Source organism: Antennarius striatus, chromosome 12, assembly GCF_040054535.1.
Source record: "Antennarius striatus isolate MH-2024 chromosome 12, ASM4005453v1, whole genome shotgun sequence".
Taxonomy (NCBI): domain Eukaryota; kingdom Metazoa; phylum Chordata; class Actinopteri; order Lophiiformes; family Antennariidae; genus Antennarius; species Antennarius striatus.
In genome coordinates this window covers 21,959,548-21,970,000 of record NC_090787.1, presented here as the reverse complement: position 1 = coordinate 21,970,000, position 10,453 = coordinate 21,959,548, and the positions used below count along the sequence as shown (strand labels likewise).

Sequence of the window (10,453 nt, the reverse complement as noted above, 5' to 3'; positions counted from 1 at the left end):
GTGCTCGGGTCCGAACGGAGTGAGCGCCGCTCCGGGGTCGGAGCCCACCTCCCCAGGGTGGAGGTGGGCATGGTGGGACAGCGGGTGGTGCCCCCCCAGCCCCGGGAAGCCTGTCATGTTCTGGTGAGGAAGGGCTTGAGTCGCTGCCAGGTCCGCTAACCGGAGCGCCGGGTTCCTCTTGGGGGGCTCCATCACGACTCTGGGTCCATCCGCGCTCCCCGCACTAGTTTTCTCTAAAACATCCCAGAATGTGTTCGAGGCTCCAGAAGTTGTCGGTCCGGCTCTAACTGGTCCTCTCCCAGTCTGTCCTCCAGCGAGGGGAGGAACACACACCAGTTGGAGGACGCGGTGGGGGACAGAGTTTAGAAATGGCACCGCGGGGATTGGTCGGATTTCGGTGACTGGCAGTCAGGAGGACGAGGTGATTGGCTGCCGTTCAGCGCGAGGGCCCAGCAGGGTTCCGCCCCCTCACTCTCTTTATCGCTGTTGACTCCAGAAAGTTGTTCTCACAAACTTACAGCAGATCCGTTTCAGTGTGTGTGTGTGTGTGTGTGTGTGTGTGTGTGTGTGTGTGTGTGTGTGTGTGTGTGAGTGTGTGTGTGTGTGTGTGTGAGCGAAATGTGTGTGAGCGAAATGTGTGTGTGTGTGTGTGTGTGTGAGCGAAATGTGTGTGAGCGAAATGTGTGTGTGTGTGTGTGTGTGAGCGAAATGTGTGTGAGCGAAAAGTCGGTTTTTGTTAGATTCTGGTTCGTCTTCCTCTGATTTAAAGAAAAGAACAACAAAACAAACCCGCCTGATGGCCGCATTCCAACTAGTGTGTAATTTTAGTTTAATAGGGAACACAAATGATGCAAAGTTTAAAAAATTTTTTTTTAGAAAAACCTGCAGCACCCAGGACATCATTGTTTTGTTGAATTAAACTTATGAAACGTTATTAAATCACCAAACTAAAAGGATTTCTCTGAAAAATCAAATTAAATATAAACCATGAAAATCTAAAACCTCCGTTTGTGTCTCCGGCTGATGTTCAGTTTTATAAAACCTGCATTTAATTTAAATAAGCTTCAAACGGAATTTTGTAAAGAGTGTCCCGTCGTCACGGTCATAATAATTCATAAAAACAATACAAAAAATGTTTCATTTGTTTTATAAAATTAAAAAATAGATTACTTTTTTTTAAAAAAATCCGGACTGGTCACCCCATCCCGGGCCGTCCGCCCCCACCATCATCACGGTGTAATTCCCGTCATAATGGAGACTGTCAGGCTCCGTTTAAACTACATTCAGGTTCACTATGACGGATTGGACCCCCCCGTGACAGCAGGACGTGTGTCATTGATACGTCTTCATCCACACACCTTTCCAATCGATTAGCAATAGCTGCTGTTCATCAACACACCTCCGTGTCCTTCAGTGTGGAAACCTGAATCCGTTGTGTCTCAGGCCTCCGTTCACACTGATTTATAATCCAGATTATCACAGGATCGGAACACGTTATTTTGTTCAAACTCAAACATTAATGTATAACGGGATATATTCTCAGAAAATATTAGAATAAAAATCTGTTGCTGTTATTCTGAGTCGCGCTGGTTTTATTGTTTTTACGCGTGTGTGAGTCCGTGTGTGGATTTTATTCACATGTTTTTCTGACATGTGTGTGTGTGTGTGTGTGTGTGTGTGTGTGTGTGTGTGTGTGTGTGTGTGTGTGTGTCTCCGGTATTTTTTAATAATAATAATAGACCTTTATTGTCCCACAGTGGGGAAATTTGTGCAAAGATAAAAGATGTATATAAATAAAACCTGTTCCTCTGACACCCCATAAACCTCCTACAGCAGTGTGTGTGTGTGTGTGTGTGGGGGGGTCCACAGTGAACACACACACTATTAATGTTTTTTGCTGCGTAACAATTCAAACTATATCTTCATCCTTTGCCAAAAAAAAATTCCCAATGTCATGTTTTCAAAAGTATAGATGAAATTGTGTCTCGGTAATGATCCATAAACATTCATCAGATTCTGACACGTCGCACTAATGAAAATCAATTTACACAACTAATTATTTTTCAATTATCTAATTGTGATTTTAATCTCTATTGAAAGGATCGAAATATTTTTATTGGCTTCTAGCTTCAGAATTGAATGTGGACCGACACGGAACAGAGGACCAAACCTCTCTGCCCCCCCCGCTCTCTTTAAAACAAAGGCGCTTTGTCATAAACAGGGTTATTTTACCAAAAAGAGTCAAGGGGGCAACATATGTGGTCTTAACGGGTCGGAGGTCAAACATGCATGAAACACGAGGTCACGGGAGTCACAGCAGTGACCTCCAGTGACCTCCAGAGTGTCAACATATTGATAATGTCAGATAGCAGAGAGACGCCTCTAGTCCCGTTTATAACCTCAGAGTCTCCCGGTGACACAGACTGGATGACATTTACATCATAATTATTAAGAAGCAGCTCTGACGTCACGGATCAGTCTGACCCGTATGTCATGTCATCCTAAAGGGTTCCATTTGTGCTCTAAACATTTACGCACATTTCTCTAAACCTGTTGGTTTTTTCTCTTTCCTTCTCCAGGCGGTGAGAACCCATGAGCCCCACCCGGTACACTCTGAACGTTCCTCCTCTCTTCTTCCTCCTCTGGGTCCAGGTTTCAGGAGAAATAAAGAAATGAAGAAGTTCTGGAGCCAGACGTGACTTTGAACTTGGATCAGCTCCTGTGGAGCGAATTGAAATGGACTTGAAGAATGGCACACACACACACACACACACACACACACACACACACACACACACACACACACACACACACACACACACACACACACACACACATACACACACCGCTCGGTCTGTCCCGCTCCGAGCTGCTCACTATTAAAAAAAGTTCTAAACGTTCCCGTCGCCTCCGCCGAGCCGAGCGGACAGGCTGAGGTGTTGGGAATGGAACGGGACCCCTTGGAGGGATTCTGACCAGCTGTAAGTAAACTTCATTTGACTTTACATGAACGAGCAGCCGTGAGGCGCGTAGATCCATTTGTACGCAGATTTAGTTCATGCTTGTGATGGAAAGTTTCCAGTAAATGAAGCAAAGCTTTGTTTAATACTGACTCCCGTTAGACAGATGTGTGTGTGTGTGTGTGTGTGTGTGTGTGTGTGTGTGTGTGTGTGTGTGTGTGTGTGTGTGTGTGTGTGTGTGTGTGTGTGTGTGTGTGTGTGTGTGTGTGTGTGTGTGTGTGTATGGGGGGCAAAGAGGAAGCTGCTCTGGTGAACAGAAGAGTCTGAAAACCTCGGTCCGTTATTTTCTGCGGGGCGTCTCTTGGTGCGTAAAGACGTGACGCAGAACCAGCGCAAAAAATAAATTTAAAAAAATTAACTAACTACCTAAATAAATACATACACAAATAAATAACTAATAGAAAAAATGTATCCGGACATCTGAACTCCGCAGCAGCTGAACAACATCCTCCTTCATGAAGCTCTATGTTCAGTGAAGACATTAAAGGACATTAATGGCTCCTCGGTCTGCGCCTCACCACATTCACAAGTCATTTCACTGCTGTGGTGAATGTGAGAACCAACAACATATGGAACCAGTAAAGATTACAAACCAGCATCAACCACTGGCAGAACCAGCGACATCTGGAGCCCCAGTTAGGCCCAGTTGTGGTTCTGTAACCAGTGGCAAACCGCTGGACGGGAGGCTTCTCAGCTGTGAGGAGGTTTTACACCAGACCGTAAAGCTGCCCTGAATTAATGTGACATTATCACCATTAATACACAAGTATTCATGTGTACACTTGGAACAATGGGTTGTAAATATTTTAATGTTTCTGAAAAATACTACAAATAATTTTTTGTGCGATCCAGTTTTTATCAGAAAACAATTTAATGAGTCAGTAACGTTCGTGTCTGAGGAACCAAACCTGCGTGGAAATAATGTGGACCGTGGAGCGTTTCTGGCAACGCAGAGTGTTGTGTTACACATGAAAATATATTCATGTCATGTATGAATAAGTGTTGGTAATAAAGTAGTAATAACACTACATGAGATAACTGGGCGATCATTTCTGACGTTGTAAATGTTAAATATTCAGAGTTGTTACAGGACATGTAAATTATTAATAATCCATACCTTAATAATTCAGTCTGATCAACTTTTCCAATCCATTCAAATTATTTTATTTAAATTTCGAAGTTCTTTATAATTAACATTCTACAACCCACGACATATAAACAACAAAGCACACTCTCTCCTGTCTGTCACGACCCCCCCCCCCCCAATCTCTGCCTAGAGGAGGCGGTAATCATTAGTGAAAATGGCGTTGTACTAGTGAAGCGGCGGAGCGCTGCCTCCCATTGGAGGGGCTCCTGGGATTGATGAGGCGCGGTGGCCAATCAGACGGCGAGGAATGAATGAACGGGGTCCAGTTAAAGGGGGCGGAAGGAGAGGGAGAGCCAGTCTACGGAGAAACAGGGACCCTCCGCGGTAAACCCGGCAGAGAGAAGAACCCGACCCGCGAACAGCGTCGTTGAGATGCTCCGTCCAGCCCAGGACTCCCAGTCTCAGCCGTCCCGCCACTGGAGCTCTCCCAGTAGACACAGGCAGCAGAGGAGGACGTGAGGAAACTCTGGATTGGGATTTGGAGGCACAAGTTGTTCACAAGTAAATCCAGAGTTCGGTCATCAGGTTTGTGTGTTTTCCGTGATGAGCGGAGCGCGTTGATATGGTGTCCAGGGGGGAACATCTCATTCTTCTCTAACTTCTCTGTTGATCCGACCGAACGCTGCTAGAGACTAGATGTTACTGGACGCTGGGCACCAGTTCCCCGGACTGGGGGTGGGCTCCTTCTCCCGGCACCACCCGGCCGGGGACATGCAGGACCGGGACCTGGGTCTGGCCCAGAACAGCTTTGTGGACTCTGCGCACATGGGCGCGTTCAAGCTGAACCACGACCTCTCCCCGGGACAGAGCTCCGCCTTCAGCTCCCAGGCCCCCGGGTACCCCGCGGCGGCGCTGGGGGCTCACGCCGCCCACGTCACCTCCTACGCGGGCTCCCCCTTCAACTCCACCCGGGACTTTCTGTTTCGCAGCCGCGGCTTCGGGGAGTCCTCCCCGGCGGGCGGCCAGCACACGCTCTTTGGCCCCGCGGGGGGGTCCCTCCATCACTCCCACTCAGACACTCAGGGCCACATCCTCTTCCCGGGGATCCACGACCAGCACGGCTCCCACGGATCCCCCAACGTGCTGAACGGGCAGATGCGGCTCGGACTACCGGGGGAGGTGTTCGGCCGGTCCGACCAGTACCACCAGGTGTCCAGCCCCCGGACCGACCCGTACGCGGCGGCGCAGCTGCACAACCAGTACGGCTCCATGAACATGAACATGGGCATGAACATGGCCCACCACCCCGGAGCCTTCTTCCGGTACATGCGGCAGCAGTGCATCAAGCAGGAGCTCATCTGCAAGTGGATCGACCCCGAGCAGCTCAGCCCCCCCAAGAAGAGCTGCAACAAGACCTTCAGCACCATGCACGAACTGGTGACGCACGTCTCGGTGGAGCACGTCGGGGGTCCGGAGCAGACCAACCACATCTGCTTCTGGGAGGACTGCGGCCGAGAGAGCAAACCCTTCAAGGCCAAGTACAAGCTGGTCAACCACATCCGGGTCCACACCGGGGAGAAGCCGTTCCCCTGCCCGTTCCCGGGCTGCGGGAAGGTGTTCGCCCGCTCCGAGAACCTGAAGATCCACAAGAGGACACACACAGGTCAGCAGGACACACACACACACACACACACACACACACACACACACACACACACACACACACACACACACACACACACACACACACACACACACACACACACAGGTTCTCCTGTCGTTCCCCCCGGTCCGGGCCGTCCTCCGTGCGGGACGTGCGGTTATTCTGCGGTGATGAAGACGCGTTTAGTTCCACTCAAATTAAAAGCTAATTATTATTTTTTTAATTCTAAAGGAAAAACACTCAGAGTGGATTTAGGGTCACATCCCGACCCGGATCAGAATCACTTCTGGGTTCGTTTGGAGATGAAATCCCGTCTCCGATCCCGCTGAACAATTTAATTCTGCGGGTTTAATTCATTTAGTCCACTTTAAACCGGAATAAAGGTGATCTGATGGTGAACAGAATATAAACACACACACTTACATTCACACCAGCGTGGTGCAAAAGTGATCGATCAGTATTTCTTTAGGTGGTTTACTTGTGTGTGTGTGTGTGTGTGTGTGTGTGTGTGTGTGTGTGTGTGTGTGTGTGTGTGTGTGTGTGTGTGTGTGTGTGTGTGTAACGCCTTTTGTTTTCTCCTCTGGTCTGAACTGAACCACCGGAACGGAACCGGGACCAGAATCTCAGAATCTCATATTTAAACTTATTTCCGTGATAAAAACTTTATTGTTCTGTTCCGTGAAATTGGTCACGTGCTAATTAAATTTTTATTGTCTCCAAACAAATCGTGTCAGCCAATCAGGACGGCCTGTCGGCCACCAACCCCCTCCGCATCAGCATGCGCATTTTTTAGGCTAAATGAGATGTAAGCGACCCCCACCCGTCTGAAATAAGTTCACAGCTACATTAGAACCACGATCGGGGTGTCTGTAACGGCTGTGGTTTGGGGTTATGGTGGGGGGGCCGTACAGCCATAACTGTCCCTCAACTTTGTTGGTTTTGCCTCTGAATTTTACTTTTTTCTGCGCTCCTGACGTCCAGTAACAGATTTCTGACCATGTCTGTCCCCCCCGCCCCCCAGGAGAGAAGCCGTTCCAGTGTGAGTTTGAGGGCTGCGACCGGAGGTTCGCGAACAGCAGCGACCGGAAGAAACACATGCACGTTCACACGTCAGACAAACCCTACCTGTGTAAGATGTGTGACAAGTCCTACACACACCCCAGCTCCCTGCGCAAACACATGAAGGTAGGTGTGTGTGTGTGTGTGTGTGTGTGTGTGTGTGTGTGTGTGTGTGTGTGTGTGTGTGTGTGTGTGTGTGTGTGTGACTTATTTTTCCGTCACGTTGATGATTTTAAACGTGGTTTTTCTCTCCAGGTCCACGAATCCGCGCCCTCCGCGTCGGACTCCTCACCGGCAGCCAGCTCCGGTTATGAGTCGTCCACCCCCCCGGGCCTGGTGTCCCCCACCACCGAGACTCAGAGCAACACCACCCTGTCCCCGGCCTCAGCCGTGCACCACCCCCCCAGCCACAGCGGCCTGTCCTCCAATTTCAGTGAATGGTATGTGTAGGACTGAGGATGGACCGACACACACACACACACACACACACACACACACACACACACACACACACACACACACACACACACACACACACACACACACACACACACACACCGGACCGTTCACCGGGAGGAGGGACGTAAGAGGCACAAACATTTTTATTTTAATACCTTTGATTCTCCAGGATCCACCAGAGGAAGAGGTAAACTCTGAGGCTGATCGTGTAAATAGTGACCAGAGGCCTCTTCTCATTGGTTGTAGTTCGTCTTATTGGTGTCTAGATGTTCCTTCAGTGGTTGTTATTTCTCTAACTGGACTTTTAGTGCACATTTTACAATGAAACTCTACTATAATGTTGAATATTGTGATCTCAAGGCGAATTGATTGTACTATACTAAACATCTATGGACAGGAGAGAGTGCCAAAGTTAACATTTAACTCGAAAAGACACAATATTATGCTTGTGAATGTATATTTTTAGTTTGCTGGGCTTAACTTGTGATGTTTTGTGCTTTGCAAGTTTGAATTGTGAAATACTATCTGGAAGATTGTGAGGAAAAATAAACGTTGTGCCGTTGGATTTTTATGTAACACTCCCTTCCTTTTGTAAATATCAGCTGCCATATTTATCCATTTGTAATTAAATTATGGTATTTACCTGCTACAGATGAAACAGTATTTATAAAGAATGTTTCTTTACTATAAATATGTACAATTACGAGCTAAACATCGGCAGTTGTTTCGTTATGTGTTTTTGTTCAAAGTTTTAAGAGGTGTTTTCTTCCATATTGTGATAAAAAAAATCTACTGCATATAAATAATAAATAATAAAAGTTGTTGCAAGTGCGAAATATTTGCTTTGGTTTTTCCTGCCTGTGATTGGCTGCTGGTTCGGTTCCGGGAGTAAAGTAGTCTGGATTGGGAGGAATATTGTCTGTTTGGAATTATAAAATTAACCTCAGATTTAATCTGTTAAAGATTTCCTTGTTCGTATGGAAAGAGGGTTTTATGTCGCTGCTCCAGGCCCGTAGACCATCAGGATGGGGGGGGGGGGGGGGTGAAGCCAACTAAACTCAGTCAAAAATAAATAAATACATAAAAAAATTCATCCGGAATTAAATGATTTGAATTAAAAATGAAAATATAAGGAGGCTAAATGAAAATAAAACAAACTGGGCATTTTCATTTTTCAGGCTCAGCCCAGTGTGTGTGTGTGTGTGTGTGTGTGTGTGTGTGTGTGTGTGTGTGTGTGTGTGTGTGTGTGTGTGTGTGTGTGTGTGTGTGTGTGTGTGTGTGTGTGTGCCAGTCCGTTTGGAAATACACGGCCCGAGAACAAATATTTGTGAATTCATTTTTATTTTTTTATTTTATTCCTACCCCCCCCCCCCCGTCAGTCTGTAGTGCTGAACTTGAATTTGACTCCCCCGGTCGGGACGAACCCGTTATGGAGCCGCTTCATGTGTTCATGTGTTCATCTGGAGGCTTTAACGCTTCAGGCGATTTTGTTTTAATTTGTTTTGTTCAGTAAAATCAGAGCCAGAGAACATCTGAGGGTGTCAGGAGGAAACGTTAATTAATGCTGTAATAGACATGAATTAATGCTGTAATAGATATGAATTAATGCTGTAATAGACATGTGTTAATGCTGTAATAGATATGTATTAATGTTGTAATAGACGTTAATTAATGCTATAGTAGATATTCATTAATGCTATAATAGATATGAATTAATTCTGTAATAGACATTAATTAATGCTGTAATAGACGTTAATCAATGCTGTAATAGACGTTAATCAATGCTTTAATAGACATTAATCAATGCTTTAATAGACATTAATTAATGCTGTAATAGACATTAATTAATGCTGTAATAGAGGGAAATAACGGAGACTTGGTGTTTATCAGGTTGCTGTTATATTTGAGGGAAGCCCCCTGACAGGTGCGCATGTTTCCTTTTGTTATGGCGCTTTTTATTGGTGTCATTCTTGATGTTTGTGGAGGAACACAGGTGGGGGGTGAAGGCGCACCGCTGCAGGTAGACTCAGTCCTGTGCGCAGAGCCGCATCCTTTAGGGGTTCATGTCGGCTCACAGGATGGTGCTGGGGTCTCCGGGGGGAGGGGCAGACAGCAGAATCTGACCACTATCAATCAGAACCTGAATGTTTTTTTACCCGGGTCGTTTCCCGCGGACACCCCCACAGACAACGGAAATCAAACGCGCAAATCCTTTTTGGCAAATTAAAATTGCGCAAAAAGTGTCGTGAGTATTTTTGGGTTTATTTGTTTGTTTTATTTTATTTTGCTGAGTAAAATTAAAGTTCCATCCGTTCATCGCTCAGCTTCTCCCGTTTATCGGCTCCTTCTAGCGGCTGGCCCGGTGACCCGTCCGGTGGAGGGGGGTGTGACCGCTGGGGAGTGGGAAAGGTCAGCCCCACATAGGGCATCGATGCGGGTTCCTGTTCGGCTCCAGCTGCGCAGATATCGATCCGCAGAGAAGGAAGCGCGTTGTCTCCTCCTTCAGATCCTCTTCCTTTGTTTCTGTTCTTAAACTTGTGGCACCGACCGGATCCACCGGGACCAGACCGGATCCACCGGGACCAGACCGGATCCACCGGGACCAGACCGGATCCACCGGGACCACACCGGATCCACCGGGACCAGACCGGGATCAGACCGGATCCACCGGGACCAGACCGGGATCAGACCGGATCCACCGGGACCAGACCGGATCCACCGACATCAGACCGGATCCAGCGGGACCAGACCGGATCCACCGACATCAGACCGGACCAGACCGTATCCACCGGGACCACACCGGATCCACCGGGACCAGACCAGCCTGTTAGGGGATCCTCTGGGGACCAGAGTTCAGGTGGAACCGAGTCCGTGTGAGAATTCACTGAGATGTTTTAGAGGAGAGAACGACCTGCGTGGAACGGAACAGTCCCGTTCACACCGGAGGTCCACATTCACACCGGAGGTCCACATTCACACCGGAGGTCCACATTCACACCGGAGGTCCACATTCACACCGGAGGTGTGTCTGGTTTCTGTCTGATGACGAACTGATCCAGAATAAAACTCCAGCTCCGTTTGTTCCGAGAAGAACTTCCTTCCTGTCCAGGAGTCACCTGGTTCAGGACACACACCGCTGTGTGTGTGTGTGTGTGTCTGTGTGTG

General features: G+C 47.7%; 2 protein-coding genes across 3 annotated transcripts in view; one reads left to right on the top strand and one right to left on the bottom strand.

Annotated features, from left to right (window-relative positions):
- The window catches only part of zic5 (zic family member 5 (odd-paired homolog, Drosophila)), a 4,532-nt gene extending 4,241 nt beyond the window's left edge, over positions 1-291 (bottom strand). The window contains exon 1 of the mRNA XM_068329479.1: positions 1-291. This exon is cut by the window's left edge and continues 820 nt beyond it. Coding sequence (XP_068185580.1) covers positions 1-192 — 192 coding nt within the window. The 5' untranslated portion in view covers positions 193-291.
- A 3,172-nt stretch (positions 292-3,463) lies between these two features.
- Positions 3,464-10,170, top strand: zic2a (zic family member 2 (odd-paired homolog, Drosophila), a). Of its 2 annotated transcripts, XM_068329325.1 has the most exons (4): positions 3,464-5,770; positions 6,792-6,955; positions 7,085-7,269; positions 9,855-10,170. In XM_068329325.1, coding segments are annotated over exons 1-4 (1,317 nt in total). In that variant the 5' UTR covers positions 3,464-4,803; the 3' UTR covers positions 9,856-10,170. The 2 variants fall into 2 exon arrangements, with proteins under 2 accessions (XP_068185426.1, XP_068185425.1); XM_068329324.1 differs by lacking the exon at positions 9,855-10,170 and having other exon boundaries at positions 3,465-5,770; positions 7,085-8,111.
- Positions 10,171-10,453: the final 283 nt, after the last annotated feature.